The following is a 14,674-nucleotide window of genomic DNA, read 5'->3' as shown; positions in this document are numbered from 1 at the left end:
GGTTCAAATCGACAGCAAAAGAGTTGACCAAACGGAGTTGAGAGCACCAGGATCCCTCCAAAGCCGAAAATTCAAAGGAAGAAACAACCGCCCGGTCGCATCCCAACGCTGCGCCATCAACCCATCAAAGCCCCTAAGCCCCTGTCAAAAGGGTGCCCCCCCTACCAGGCCCAGATCCTCATCGCTCTTCTCAACTGGAAGTTCGGGACGAGTCCGCAAGCCAAAATTTTAAAGTAAAGGCGATCTTCGCTAAGACCTCCCCTTCCCCTTCCCTGTTGCAACTCACTCCACCACTGGTACCCTCGATCCTCCATTCTCCAACCAACCTCACCGTTGACCCCCTCTCATATATCAATTGCGACTGAAAGGAGACTTCGCATGTCGCGTTGCATGCTGGGCCCACACGCGGAGTGAATGGGCAACGACAATCATTACGATTCGCATTCTGTGACCATAATTCGGACGGTAACAATATCAGAGAAAACCATCGGCAACGACCTCGCGCCAGGACGCCCATACTTCTCATCCCTTCTTCTGAAGGCGTTTTCTTCTGGACCGTTCCATTGTTCCTGCCATACCTCGACAAAATTGTCCTTCGGATCACAAAGTCTGCTTGCTGCTAAGCTTTTCCGTCATTCCTGTACGCCTTTGGAGACGAATCCGCAATCACATCGCTCCCGAAGATCGCGTCAAGACTGTGAACCCTGCTGAAGTGACCCCCTCTTGGCTTGCGCAGCCAGGGCTGCTCAGGCCCGAGGCCATAGCACCCAATACGATCCAATGGCAAGCAAGACTGGCCCATCAACAGTGCCGGCAGATGTTGCAGCTGCCGCCGCCGCCGCCGCCGCAGCCAAGCCGAAAAGGGTACGGACTGGCTGTTTGACTTGCAGAGAACGACATCTCAAATGCGATGAAGGTGTTCCTGACTGCCAAAATTGCAAAAAATCGAACCGAGAATGCAAACGAGGAGTTCGTTTGAACTTCATCGATACCACCATCAGGAATCCGCCAATCACTCCTCCGACGGAAGACTGGGACGTGATATTTCAAGACGAGTCGCGAGAAATTGCTTCAGAATATCGAGGGGGTCTCAGTCGCTATGCCGCAATAGAGATAGAGGCTGAAGGAGACGTGGTGCCCAAGGAGGAATCGACGTTCGATTTCGCCGATCCCATGATACAAGCTCCTGTGCTTGCCCATCAGCAATTACCTTCCCAGCAAATCCAGCCGGGTGGAGTGGAGGCATATGCAGCGTCGATGCAGCCAATGCCAGATCAGGGTCGAGATCAGCATCAAAGACATGGCTCGACCAATTCGGACTCGACCTTTTCTAGTCATACCATTGGTGCCACCTCTGTATCCTCATACAACAATACCAAGCAGACGTTGACTCCGCCAAGCGAAACGCGAGAAGTTTTGACTGATCCGGAGGAGCTGCTGTTCATGCAAGTCTTCGTTGAAGAAGTTGGGATATGGATGGATAGCATGGATCCTTACAAGCATGTAAGGGGATCTACTTTGGCGCGCCGAGGAACAAACTGACTGAATGTCCAGTTCTCCCGACTTTTGCCCTTCGATTCCTTGAGCGAACCGATGTTGTTGAACGCTTTCCTTGCTTGCGGAGCTCGGCATCTAGTCCTGGTGAACCCAGCATATCAGGAAGACAAGGCTCTGCATTACTACGACTCCGCAACCAGATTGCTGCTCCGGCAATTGCAAAATCCATACCGAGACACTGTCATCTGCGCAACGACGGCTGTGATCCTGAATGTTTACGAGATCATGTGCGAGAAACCACTTCAAAGGATGAATCATATTGCTGGCGCTCGTGCCCTGATCAAAGAGTGCGGCTGGAATGCTACCTCGGTCGGAGTCGGAGCCGCGTGCTTTTGGCTAAATGTGGGCATGGAGTTACTCAGCTGTCTTCATTTCAATTGGCAGGTAGCATGGAATCCGAACGACTGGGGTCTTGACATGGATTTCTCCGGGCCTACAGGTCCTGGACGCGAAGAAATCTGGACATACCGGATATTGTGGATATTGGGTAAGGTAGCAAATTTCCGCGCGCTGATGACACCTCGCTCCTCGGACCCACCACAGGACCATATGCGGATCCAGAACCGATACGAAGAGTGGAAGATATTGAAAGATTGGTGTGATGCTTGGGATAATAGTGTTCCTCGCACAATGCAACCGCTGGGTCGTTCGCACCCGTTTCAGCAAACCTCGAAGTCATTGTTTCCTGAAGTCTGGTGAGAATTGATATACTGAAATGACTTTTGGGTACGGACTGACGGTATAGGTTGATTAAACGAGCCACTGTCATTGCTCGAATGTTCTATCACACAGCGCTCATCTGCCTGGCACAAACAAATCCCATGATATCTGTAAGCCAACAAGAAGTACAAGATATGCAGGAAATGCAAATGCAGAACGCCCAGACGCTTTGCGGCATAATAGCCCATGTCAAGGATAGGTACCATTCCCACCAGGTAGACCTCCTCCTCGGCATCCTGCTAACGGCCATCAGGGGTGTTGCAAGTGTAGCACTCCGTTCCATTCATCACGCTGGTGAATGCCTGATCTCTCGGCCCGAGCAAGAAGAGGTTCTTACGATTGTCAACAAGATACATAAAGAAACCGGCTGGGGCATCAATTTCGTGATTGAAGGACTGATCAAAAAATGGGGTTGGAGCGGCCAGGACAGTCTCCAGCAGCCACTGAACTATGGATTCCAGCAGCAGGCATCTACAACATCATTACCTCCTGCACCACCGTCAAAGTCGATACCGAGTGGTATACCAAATCCTATGTATGCCAGGGCGGACTTTGGCCAGCCGATCCATCCTTATCAGAACTACTACGTCGCACCTCAACACCACCCAGGAGGGCAGAATTTCAACCACTTTTAATAATCGACAATACTCGGGACGTCTCCCAGTAGTTCTCAGCCATCTACTTCAGTCGATCTTGCAGAGCCAGCCTCCGTTTTAGGATGCCACCGACTTACCTAGTCACATTGGATGGCTTTGCGCCAAAAGTCAAATCTTTTCGTCGTTATGTGTGCTATAGATATCAGCGAGGCGTTGTCATGAATGTGAGGAAGAGATCCAGCGCACTTGCGGGCAGAAGGGCTGAATTCTTATACACGGGCCCACGGGGCGGGCATGATCCCGCACGGATGCTACGGCTATGTCTGTATTCTAATGTAATGATACCAAAGAAGGGATGAAGAGAGCTATGACAGTCAGTATTTACTGCTTTGTTCAGTCTGGCAAACAGTTCCACCTCAGTCTACAGCCTATCACGCTTAATAAACAAACTGACAGACCAGACAGTGACCTGGTATGCAGATAATTAATGGCTCATGTAAAGTGCTTCTAGTAACAACTATATAAGAGATTTTCAGTCTACAGCCATCTTTTGTAGAAACAGAACATTTTGTGTTGTTCTGCGATTCTCGCTTCCCCACCGCGGGTTGCCTCACAGCCTCAGTGCCGATCATGAAACATCGCAATTGCGATACCTTTCACGAATTGTACCACTACTCACCTGCTCCGTGAAGCTTCTTGGAGATTTGCTGTGCTTACATGCAAGGGCTGGCTGACATTTTCCTGGCGACTTGCGTGGGGCAATAGCGCGCCACTCCACAGCATCTGAGCCTTCACTCCGAGACTATGACAAAGACTCTTTGAGGTGTACTCCGAACAGAGAAGAATCACAAGAGTCAAATCGCGACTCCTCGTCTACTGACTTCCTTCCCAAGGCCATTCATACCAAGAATTCCTTCATTCGGTCTGGTTCGAGCATCAGCAGGGTCTTCCAGGCTACACCCTCAACGACCGCGTGCTTTCAATCTATCCTCTCCGCCTGTGAGGCGAGGAAGCAGTCAAGATGAATGACGATGACCTCATCAATCAGGTATACCGAAAGATTGAGAGGGAGAAGGTCCTTATCAACGCCGCAAACAACATGCGCCAATCCTCAAATCCACAAGTGCAGCAGAGCTTGGATTCCCAAATAAGAGAGTCACGAAAGGGGATAGACTATCTTGAAGAAAGAATGAGAGAACTACAGATGCGAAGGATGGAGGCAATGGGGTCGGGAAGCAGTGGTGGACCTCAACCTCCAGCACATGGGGGCTTATCACCTCAGCAAAGAGGAGCGCGGAACGCACAAAGGCCAGTCGGACCAACACCTGCACCTAGGGATGGAGGAGCACGTTTTGGTCAAGATTCTGGTGACTACGGAGATCCGGGTAATGGAGGATACATGAACGACATGAGCGGAGGCCACGGCATGATGCCTCCACGAGCCCCATTCGGTCCTCCTGGTCCGGGGTCTACAACACCCAAAACGAGGCCGAACTATACAAAACTTGGTGGGCGGAAGGTGTTTCAATATATCAATGCTGTGGACTAACGAGCCTGTGCAGACCTAATTAAATACGACACTGCTTATCTAGGACCCCGAATACAGCTTATGCTCTCCCAGCTAGAGTTCAAACTGAGCGTTGAAAAACAATACAAGGATGGCGTGGAAAAGATGGTCAGGCTCTACCAAGATGAGGGGGACAGGAAGAGCAAAGCCGATGCAGAGGCCCGACGAATAGAGAGCAACCAGAAGATCCAGCTCCTGAAACAGGCTTTAAAGAGGTACGAGGACCTGCACGTAGACATGGAAAGCACCAACGATGCGCCAGATGGTAGGTCCTCCTCTGTGAGGGTTGGATCGTGAGCACCTGACAACATACATAGATGACAGCTTGAATTCCCCAAACATGCGGAAGCCCTTGACAGGTCTCCTCTCCATGACCGTACATGCCGTCAAGGATGTAGACCATGTCGCCATTGGGAGGCTTGCTCGGAGCCCAGAGACGTTTGTCGTGTTGAAGGTTGAAGATACGGTCAAAGCGAGAACGAAGAGTACGAGGATCGACAAGTGGACCGACGAGGTTCACCAGATCGACATTGACAAGGCCAACGAAATCGAATTGACTGTGTACGACAAATCCGGAAGTCACCCGACACCTATAGCCATGCTGTGGATTCGGATATCTGATATTGCGGAAGAGATGAGACGTAAAAAGATTGAAGCGGACTTGGGCGGTGGTTGGGCAACAGCAGACAGGATGGACAATCAAGGGATGCAAAACCGACAAGATTCTGCGTACTCATCGTTGCAACAATCACAGGGCCGTGAACAGCGGGATTCAAGAGGCTCATCGGCACAGGCTTCCTACAACGCAGCCCAGCCTCCTTCAAATCCTGGAGATGTCGACGCATGGTTTGCTCTGGAGCCCGTGGGAAGGATTCAATTGACTTTGAGCTTCAGTGAGCCCTGATAACCTCTAATCTGTGGTTCAAGCAGAGATACTGATATGTGGCAGCTAAACAACTCAAAGACCGAAGACCCTTCGACATTGGTCTCAACCGTAAAGGCGCCATTCGCCAGCGCAAAGAAGAAGTCTATGAGCTTTATGGCCATAAGTTTGTGCTCCAGCAGTTCTACAATATCATGCGTTGTGCCCTTTGCGGGGAGTTTCTAAAATACTCCGCCGGTATGCAATGCGAGGATTGCAAATATACGTGCCACAAGAAGTGCTACTCCAAGGTGGTCACCAAATGTATCAGCAAATCTAATGCGGAAACCGACCCGGATGAAGAGAAGCTCAACCATCGTATTCCACACAGATTCGAGAACTTTTCCAACATGGGGGCCAATTGGTGCTGCCATTGTGGCTACATCCTGCCACTGGGTCGCAAAAACAAGAAATGCTCTGGTGAGTCGATTCCACTGCAGCTCTTTATCTTATATAGAACTGATCTTTGCACAGAATGCGCTCTCAGCTGCCATGCACAATGCGCTCACCTTGTGCCTGACTTCTGCGGCATGTCGATGGAAGTAGCCAACCAGATCCTAGTACTTTCGCGAGAAACCAAGAATTTGCAAGGACAGCGACCTTCCAAACCCACAAATCTGAGCGAAAGGACCTTGAGGCCAAGCGCTGGACGCCCAAGTCCTGCCCCTCAACCGTCTTTTAGACCAGCGCCAGCAACAGAACAGCTCAGCACGCCGGCTACCGACCCCCGAAGATCACACGGTCAGGAAGAGCAGCTGTATAGCCAGCCTCCTCCAGCTCCACAGTATGGAGGACCATCGGGCGCAGCTCAGAGTGCTGCCAAGAATGCAACATATAGTGGCGAGGGCCTGCCACAGCAACGTCGACCTCAGCAGCCTCCCCGCACTGCTTCGTCCCAAGTGGCCATTGATGCCGCTTCTAAGTCCATGGGTTTCAACAACAAAAGAGACTGTCATCGCCCAGATCGAATACAACCACTGACTTCAGCTCACTTTCTGGCATGCCCGGTGCAGGCTATCCATCTATGGATGAAGGGCCACAACAACCTCCGCAAGCCACCTATAATCCGAAAGACTATGCAGGCTACGGTGGTTACCCTTCGCAAGCGCCTCCTGCCTCTGTCGTCCAGCCTCCACAACAGCAGCCCATTTTCCAAGAGCCAACCAGAACACAGCAACAAAACCAGCAAGTCGTCAAGGCGCTACCTGCAAGCGAAGCCGCCCCTCAACAGGGTATGGGAAGGCGCATTGGGCTTGAGCACTTCAACTTCCTTGCTGTGCTCGGGAAGGGTAATTTTGGTAAGGTTATGCTGGCAGAAACAAAAGCTACAAAGAAGCTTTACGCCATCAAGGTCCTCAAGAAAGAGTTCATCATCGAGAATGATGAAGTAGAGAGCACGAAGTCAGAGAAGAGGGTGTTCTTGGTTGCAAACAAGGAACGCCATCCGTTCTTGCTAAATCTTCATGCGTGCTTCCAGACGGAAACTCGGGTATATTTCGTTATGGAATACATCAGCGGTGGAGACCTTATGTTGCACATCCAACGTGGGCAGTTTGGGAGCAAACGCGCACAGTCAGTGAAATGATCCCTCTGATCTAATCATCAATACTGACACCTCCAGGTTCTATGCGGCTGAGGTCTGCCTAGCTCTAAAATATTTTCACGAAAACGGAGTCATCTACCGCGACCTTAAACTCGACAACATAATGTTGGCTTTGGATGGTCACATCAAGGTTGGTGATTACGGTCTCTGCAAAGAAGAGATGTGGTATGGGTCAAGCACAAGCACTTTCTGTGGGACACCAGAGTTCATGGCACCAGAGGTGAGTCAATTTCCCATCGTTAGCGACGGAATGTCTAACCTGTCGCTAGATCCTACTTGACAAAAAGTACGGACGGGCTGTCGATTGGTGGGCATTTGGAGTCCTAATCTACCAAATGCTACTGCAACAGTCCCCATTCCGAGGGGAAGACGAAGATGAGATTTACGATGCCATTCTGGCAGATGAACCGTTATACCCAATTCACATGCCACGAGACTCAGTGTCGGTCTTACAGAAGCTGTTAATGCGCGAGCCAGAATTGCGGCTAGGGTCTGGTCCCACTGATGCTCAAGAAATCATGAGCCATGCATTTTTCAGGAACATAAATTGGGACGATATCCGAGACAAGAAAGTTGCACCTCCCTTCCAACCACAGATCAAGAACCCTACGGATACCAGCAACTTCGATTCCGAATTTACAAGCGTTACGCCTGTGCTTACGCCGGTCCAGTCTGGTAAGTTTGTCAATGTCCGTGGAGTTCAGAATCTGAGCTAATAACTTTCAGTTTTGACGCAAGCAATGCAAGAAGAGTTCCGAGGCTTTTCATACTCGGCAGACTTCATATAATGGGTGCAACAGGATGATATAAGGTCAAACTTGCAATTTACGTGGCGAACGATGCATGAGACAGGTTGTAGGACAGGGCAGGGAGTGAAGTGTGAATAATAGTCAGGAGCAATAGAGTACAACTTAAGAATTTGCATTTTAAGTGATGACAGTGTGCCCATGGGGGTACTCTATGCTGGCTCCGAGCTCTCGATTTCCAGCCAAGGATGTCCTGTAGAGCAGGGTTGCGACGAAAGAGGCTGAGCTTTCCGAGGTACTGCACGCTGGGCAAACCTATTCTACTGGTCTGCTATTGTCACGTGCCAAACCAATCGTTGCATGCATCAACGACAACTTGGACGGTGCCGATGTATTGCTCCCGGTCTTCGCGCCTGGAGGTCCTGCGTTTGATTCTGGATAGAAACGGTCTGGGGATAGGAGCCCGGATCGAGCCGGTTGTGTCAGGCCGGCCTAGAGCATACGGCAATCCTAGAAGCAAGAACTGACTTGACTGTTGGCAATAGAGACGGATAGCTCACTTGACTGTTGGAAATAGAGACGGATAGCTCATGAAGCGCGTTGAATGATTGGTGCCCGGTTGCATTGGTCGTGGCCGTTTTCCCCGTCGGCGACCGAAGTCGTTCATGTGAGATTCGCTACTTAAACATGGACTTCCAGCAGAAATTTACCTAGTCTTTTGAAAGATATTTTACTTGATTTGTTCCAGCATTTGGAGTGTATTTCAAGCACAGAGTACTTTGTCAGAGCATACCCAACTCGCAAGCGGGTATAAGGCATCTCTCATTCCGCATCTCAGCCAACAAGATGTCATACCCGTACTATCCTAATCCGACCCGGTCTAACTCCGGGACCAGATCCGGCACTAGCATGGTTCGCCAACTTTCGGATAGAGTGATGCAATCGACAAGTCATAGGCGTCTCGAACATTATTCCGCACAAAGGGCCCAAGATGCTCGCGATGCCTTGCCTCTCATCCAGGCAAATAATAAACGTCACTCCAGCAGATCAGCCAGCTATTATCATCCCTCTTCTCCAGAGCCTTCGTATCAGCCTCATCAGCTCATTGCTGTTTGCTTCAACCACATGGCTGGCAGGGAGTGTGAGCATTGTCGCAACCTGGACCGCTCCTTGAGTGGCGATCGTCATGATAGTTCGCCGGATTCACATCATACCCTAGGATATCAAGGACAGGGTCATGGACAGCAGCGATACAGCAATGCCTCTCTCCATGACGAAAAGCAGAGAGATGGGGGAGAAAAGGGGGGTGAGCGAGGTTCGCCGCCCGTGGTTGGTTTCTGGCATTCGGAACTCGCAAAATTGAGACTGCAGCTGCTGGGATTGTGGGCAAGAACCAGTAAATGAGCATTGCCCCACTCGTTGGAAAACTTCGCGCTGACTCTTTGGCAGCTTTGATTCTCTGTGTCTTTATCCTCCTTGTCATGAGTATGTACTGGGCGGTATTGTTCAACGTGGAACAAAACTTGTCCTCGCTCGACGTGTATGTTGTGGATTTCGACGGCACTCAAGCACCATATACGGGAGTCACGCCTCTTGTTGGTCCCTTGATCACCCAAACCACCGAAAAAATGATATCGTCTGGACAATCCGGGGGCCATTTGGGTTTCATCACCATGGATCCAGCCTTCTTCGACAACGACCCAATGAACGTCCGGCAAGCTGTGTATGACTTCAAGGCATGGGCAGCAATCGTCATCAATGCAAACGCTACAGCGCTCCTCCAACAAGCTGTACAGCAGGGCAATGCCAGTTATGAACCTCTGGGGGCCTGTCAAACCATCTGGGTTGAAGCTCGAGATCAAGATACCGTTTATGACTACATCCTTCCGTCCCTTACGAGTCTGCAGACGGAAATCACTTCCACCTTCGGCCAGATGTGGACGGGCATGGTCCTCAAAAACACCAGCATCCCAATCACAAACCTACAAGCGGCACCGCAGGCACTCAGCCCAGCAATCGGCTTCTCAATGTTCAGTCTCCGCCCCTTTGGCCCTCCCGTCACCACCCCAGCAGTCACAATCGGTCTCATCTACCTCATCATCATCGCCTTCTTCAGTTTCACCTTCTTCCTGCCCATCTACACCAAGCTCGTCACACCCGGAGGGCACCCGACCATCAAATTCTGGAAATTCATCTGTCATCCGCTGGATCGGCACAGTCCTAGCTTACTTCTTCATGTCCCTAGCCTACTCTTTCATCTCTCTCGCCTTCCAAATTCCCTTCGATAACCCCACTGCTCCGACTACGATGGTCGCCAACAACCCCGACGCTTACGGTAAAGGCACGTTCGTCGTCTACTGGATGATCAATTTCATCGGCATGATCGCCCTCGGCCTCGCTTGCGAGAATGTCGCAATGGCAATCGGGCAGCCGTGGACGGCGATGTGGCTTATCTTCTGGGTCATCTCCAACGTGTCGACCGCTTTCTACTCCCTGGACTTGGCGCCGAAGTGGTACTACTGGGGCTACGCGTGGCCGTTGCACAACATCGTCGAAGCGTCGCGGAGCACCTTGTTCGATTTGCATTCGAGGATCGGGCTCAACTTCGGAGTCTTGTTCGTTTGGTGTGCGATTAATACAATGTTGTTCCCGTTCGCGTGCTATTTCATGCGCTGGAAGACGATGAGGATGAAGAGGAAGGAGGCCGAGGCGAAGAAAAACTAATTGATCAGAAGCCGAAAGATGATTTGGTCTTCGAAACCGTCTCTGACGAATCATGACAGGGCATATCGCATACTGCATTGCACGTCATTGGCGTTTTTGGATATATTAAATCAAGGAGGGGTATGGTGTAGATAACTTATAATGTTTATAAAAAGGAACTTTTGGCCCGCCTGTATCATCTCCTGCCGTAAAACCTTGTTCTGAGAACGTAAGGCTTGTTTCCAGGTTTTGAATCGATACAGAGAGGGGATGTCGCCCCAGCTATCGGATCTGTGTTGGCTTTGAGGTTCACTTCGGAGGAGGAACGATCGGATACAGGTCCAAGCAAGGTACTATAACAAACACATCCTGAGAACGGAACGTTCAACGAACGGCACTCTGTTGCATCCGTGTCCTGACACCCGTAGGCAAACACTCCCATTGCTGTGCTAGGTTCTATGATACAATGCGGCGAACCTAGAAGACCTCCCTCCGCTCAACCGTATCTTTTCTTTTCTTTTCTTTTCTTTTCTTTTCGTTTCTAGTCTATTCCATCCCTCTCCGCCACTCCATCCCCCTCCCACCTCGCATCCGAGAACAGCTCATCCGATCACCACCTTCTCGTCCTCCGAGAAGTCGTACTCGGGCACGGCCAGGTTCAGCGGCGCGGGGCCCTTGCGCGCCCGCCCGGAGATGTCGTAGTGCGAGCCGTGGCAGGGGCAGAACCAGCCGCCGAAGTCGCCGGATTCGCCAATGGGGACGCAGCCGAGGTGCGTGCATACGCCTGGTGGGACGGAGGGTGGAGGTTAGCTTGGCCGCGCTGGGTTCTGCGATCGTGAGGATGGCAGGGGAGGGGGGAGGAGGAGGAGGGAGGGGGAAAGCGTACCCAGCATTATGAGCCATTCGGGCTTCTTGACGCGGTCGGAGTCCGGTTGCGGGTCTCGTAGCGATTCCCACTTTGTGTCTTCGGCTGCTTTGATTTCGTCGGCCGTGCGGTGGCGGATGAAGACGGGCTTGCCGCGCCATTTGATGATTACCTGTTCGCAGGAGATCAGTGACCATCGCGTTGCGGCGGTGAGCGGAGAGGAAATAGCATACGTTCTTGCCCTCAGGTATGGCGGCCAAGTCGATCTCGACCTTGGCTTGCGCGAGCACGTCGGCGGAGGCGGACATGTTGACTAGGAAGTCTGCATTCGAGCACGATTGTCAGCCATTGCGTCCTCCCACGTTCCCATCACATCCCATAGTATCATGCTACGCCTCCCCAAACCCCTCGTGAATGTTCACCTTGCACCGTAGCCTTTGCCCCCGCCGCCGCCAACAGCCCCATTCCTCCAACCATAAAATATTGAAACGTCTTATTCGACGTCTCGCCCTTCTTGCTCATATAATTGGCAAAACTCGGTATCTTCGTTGTAGGATTCTCGTCGCGGTTTTTGAACGGCGACTCGAAGCGCGGTGTTCGTTCGTATTCCCCCGAGTGACGTTCGACGATGTCGGCTTTGCAGCGCCGTTGTTGGGTGGCAGCGAGGATTGAGGGGGTGATGGTGGATGGGACATGTTGCCGTGGGCAGAGGCGCAGCAGGGTGCTGCGGGCCGCTGGGAGTGGTGGCATTCTTGGGAGAGTGGAGAGTTTGGATGCAATGGAGGTTTCGGTGACGATGGGGATCGAGGTCCTATGGGAGATGAAAAATACGACGCTAGAGTAGCGCTATACCGCCGTCCCAATTCCACGCTGAAGGTTCTATCACGCACGACACCGCCCATTCATTCCTATTGTCAGCGACCAATTTGACTCACGATGAGGTTGTTCGCTCGAATCGTTGCTTCGGGGGAGACTTGGGAAGACCTGCTTCCCACAGTCTTGTTGGATTCCAATTCTTTTGGTTGAGTGTGAATACAAGCCACAGCCACGGCAGTCGCTGTTCTTCTCCTGCCTTCACTATGCGACTACGGTTGAGCATCATCAAGCCTCGTAAGCTTACAGGCTTCGAAAGAGTCATTTCAATACCAAGTCTCCGTCAAAAGCGCCGTAGAGCGCTCCTTGCAGGGAATACAGTGGGATTTGTGCCAACGATGGGCGCTCTTCACCAAGGCCATCTGGCCTTGATACGACAAGCTGCGAGGGAAAACGATCAGGTCTTTGTTTCAATCTATGTCAACCCTACTCAATTCGGCGTCAATGAGGACCTCAGCTCGTACCCTCGGACCTGGGACGCTGATAAAGTCAAGCTCGCGGCATTGGCAAAGGAGTTTAAAAATGACAGCCTAGTAGGCCACATGAGTGTTATATTCATGCCAAGTACAAAAGAGATGTATCCGTGCTCGCCTCCAACCTCTGAGGTCGACGGTCAAGGGTCGTTTGTGACCATCACCCCTTTGTCATCGAGACTTGAAGGTGCTTCGAGACCGGTCTTCTTCCGCGGTGTTGCAACAGTCTGCATGAAGCTTTTGAATATAGTGCAGCCCGAAAGGGTGTACTTTGGGCAAAAGGACATTCAGCAGACATTTGTGGTCAAGCGGATGGTGCAGGATTTCCATCTCAATACGGAGGTTCGCGTTGGCTCGACAATCCGTGAACCGGATGGTTTGGCTATGAGCTCTCGCAACGTTTATCTTGGAGAACGGAGACGCAAAGTAGCATTGGTGCTCTTAGCTTCTTTCAAAGAGGTTCAAAAAGTCTTCGCTAGAGGAGCTAGGAAGAGGCGGTTTTTGTACAATGCGGCGATTGACAAGCTGTCCGTCATGAAAAAACAGCAGTACGCCTTGCCGAGAGAGAAGCGTGCAAGATTCGAGATCGACTACATCTCGATCGCGGATCCTGACACCCTGGACGAGTTGGAAGAGGTGGATTCGGAGCGCGGAGCCATATTGAGCGGTGCTATCAAAATGCTCCCACTTGAAGAGCCTCATGAAGGAGAGGAAACTGGTCTTGGCGGAGGGACATCGACCGTGAGACTGATCGATAATATACGTTTGGAGCTTCTGTCAGCTAAGGTTGGATATATACCATAGTGTTGGAAGCCGTTGTAGAGTAGGCCTGCGCTGGCAAAATCTTATCATAGATCATTCGTGTTCCTCTGCTTGAACTTCTTGGTTGCTCGGTCTGGAGCCCTGTTCTCGAATTGTGAGCCATGCAATTCGAACACCAGATTTGCCGATTCGGCTTTACTTTCTGCCGTGGCAGCTTCCTGGCCCAAGCTCTGGTTGGATACAGGTTGTGGGATCTCGAACCCAAAGATCGTATGCTTTTTGGGTATGGCTAAGACAGTCAACATCGTCAGTCCTAAAACCCCCGTTCGGCTGTTGATGGACTCTTACTCTTGAGCTCATTCTTTTTCGTGACGATCTGGAACGTGAACTTCGTATCCCTAACCACGATTCCAGCCAGTCCCACCATTCCCATACATTTACTCCTCACAACCGTGACCTCCGCTCCATGGTAGTCCGCACTTGCGAGCTTACTCCCGGCGCTGTCCGCAGTCACAAAAGCCCTCTCATCCATATTCATACCCAATATTTCCCACACGTATCCCAGCCACATCCTATGCAACGGCACATATATCTCATACTTCTTCGCAGTATCTGGAATCTCATAGATACCAGAATCTCGCTTTTCTTTCGCAGATAAAGGCTTTACCTTCTGGCGTCGCTGCGATTTCTCTTTCTTTCGAAGGCGTTGGATACGTCGTTTGGCTCGAGCATCTTGAGATGTGTGGTCTGGGGATGTAGGGCGGAGGTGGAGTGGCTTGTGAAGGACCTTGTCGACAAAGATTGAGGCGGCGAGTGGGGCAGGGTGGGCTTGGGTTAGGAGATCGTGGGCAATGTGCTTGTTGTTTGCCATCGGGACACTGACAAGTTGTCGGTACTGTATTTGTGTTAGAGCAAGAAATCCGATTGTTTCGGACATAAAGAGCCAAGCAAAGCCTAGAGTTCGCTGACAGGGGTTCGGGTAGCGAGAGTACGCGAAACGCGTCACAGCTTTAAGTTTTCTTCTAAGCGCAATGTCGTCTGGACCTTTAAGCAGTCAATAATGCAAGGGACAGTACTATCGTCGCGGCGTAGAATTTTTGGGAGCCTTGTAATGTCGATATCAACGAAAATGCTCGCTTTCAATGCCACGATCCTGGAAGAGTGCTGAAAATTAGCAGCAATTTCCTCCTTCACTTGTCGGCAGAAGGTGAAACTCACTTACAGCACCCATCCTTCTTATAACTTCAACGGTCCCCCACACGTCTTCAAATTTCATATTTTTACATG

The 14,674-nt window shown here is 51.1% G+C and overlaps 7 protein-coding genes across 7 annotated transcripts; 5 read left to right on the top strand and 2 right to left on the bottom strand.

The window, feature by feature from the left end:
* Positions 1 to 780: 780 nt before the first annotated feature.
* On the top strand, positions 781 to 2,912 carry HO173_007876 (uncharacterized protein; the record flags this gene model as incomplete). Its single annotated transcript, XM_037309776.1, has 4 exons — positions 781 to 1,503; positions 1,555 to 2,252; positions 2,303 to 2,476; positions 2,531 to 2,912. 4 exons carry the CDS (start codon positions 781 to 783, stop codon positions 2,910 to 2,912), a joined length of 1,977 nt encoding a protein of 658 aa, XP_037163453.1.
* A 982-nt stretch (positions 2,913 to 3,894) lies between these two features.
* On the top strand, positions 3,895 to 6,753 carry HO173_007875 (uncharacterized protein; the record flags this gene model as incomplete). The annotated part of the gene is made up of 5 exons (XM_037309775.1): positions 3,895 to 4,381; positions 4,436 to 4,705; positions 4,758 to 5,333; positions 5,390 to 5,782; positions 5,837 to 6,753. 5 exons carry the CDS (start codon positions 3,895 to 3,897, stop codon positions 6,751 to 6,753), a joined length of 2,643 nt encoding a protein of 880 aa, XP_037163452.1.
* A 110-nt stretch (positions 6,754 to 6,863) lies between these two features.
* HO173_007874 (uncharacterized protein) lies at positions 6,864 to 7,753 on the top strand (the record flags this gene model as incomplete). Its single annotated transcript, XM_037309774.1, has 4 exons — positions 6,864 to 6,934; positions 6,984 to 7,185; positions 7,235 to 7,640; positions 7,692 to 7,753. 4 exons carry the CDS (start codon positions 6,864 to 6,866, stop codon positions 7,751 to 7,753), a joined length of 741 nt encoding a protein of 246 aa, XP_037163451.1.
* Positions 7,754 to 8,557: 804 nt separating this feature from the next.
* Positions 8,558 to 10,435, top strand: HO173_007873 (uncharacterized protein; the record flags this gene model as incomplete). Its single annotated transcript, XM_037309773.1, has 3 exons — positions 8,558 to 9,107; positions 9,161 to 9,907; positions 9,957 to 10,435. 3 exons carry the CDS (start codon positions 8,558 to 8,560, stop codon positions 10,433 to 10,435), a joined length of 1,776 nt encoding a protein of 591 aa, XP_037163450.1.
* A 581-nt stretch (positions 10,436 to 11,016) lies between these two features.
* Positions 11,017 to 12,029, bottom strand: HO173_007872 (uncharacterized protein; the record flags this gene model as incomplete). The annotated part of the gene is made up of 4 exons (XM_037309772.1): positions 11,017 to 11,198; positions 11,301 to 11,451; positions 11,513 to 11,601; positions 11,702 to 12,029. 4 exons carry the CDS (start codon positions 12,027 to 12,029, stop codon positions 11,017 to 11,019), a joined length of 750 nt encoding a protein of 249 aa, XP_037163449.1.
* Positions 12,030 to 12,358: 329 nt separating this feature from the next.
* Positions 12,359 to 13,429, top strand: HO173_007871 (uncharacterized protein; the record flags this gene model as incomplete). The annotated part of the gene is made up of 1 exon (XM_037309771.1): positions 12,359 to 13,429. One exon carries the CDS (start codon positions 12,359 to 12,361, stop codon positions 13,427 to 13,429), a length of 1,071 nt encoding a protein of 356 aa, XP_037163448.1.
* A 44-nt stretch (positions 13,430 to 13,473) lies between these two features.
* Positions 13,474 to 14,324, bottom strand: HO173_007870 (uncharacterized protein; the record flags this gene model as incomplete). The annotated part of the gene is made up of 2 exons (XM_037309770.1): positions 13,474 to 13,676; positions 13,736 to 14,324. 2 exons carry the CDS (start codon positions 14,322 to 14,324, stop codon positions 13,474 to 13,476), a joined length of 792 nt encoding a protein of 263 aa, XP_037163447.1.
* Positions 14,325 to 14,674: the final 350 nt, after the last annotated feature.

Source organism: Letharia columbiana (genome assembly GCF_014066305.1).
Source record: "Letharia columbiana isolate WasteWater2 chromosome Unknown Sc0000026_s0, whole genome shotgun sequence".
Lineage (NCBI taxonomy): Eukaryota > Fungi > Ascomycota > Lecanoromycetes > Lecanorales > Parmeliaceae > Letharia > Letharia columbiana.
The sequence above is the reverse complement of the archived record's forward strand: the minus strand, read 5'-3'. Positions and strand labels throughout refer to the sequence as shown.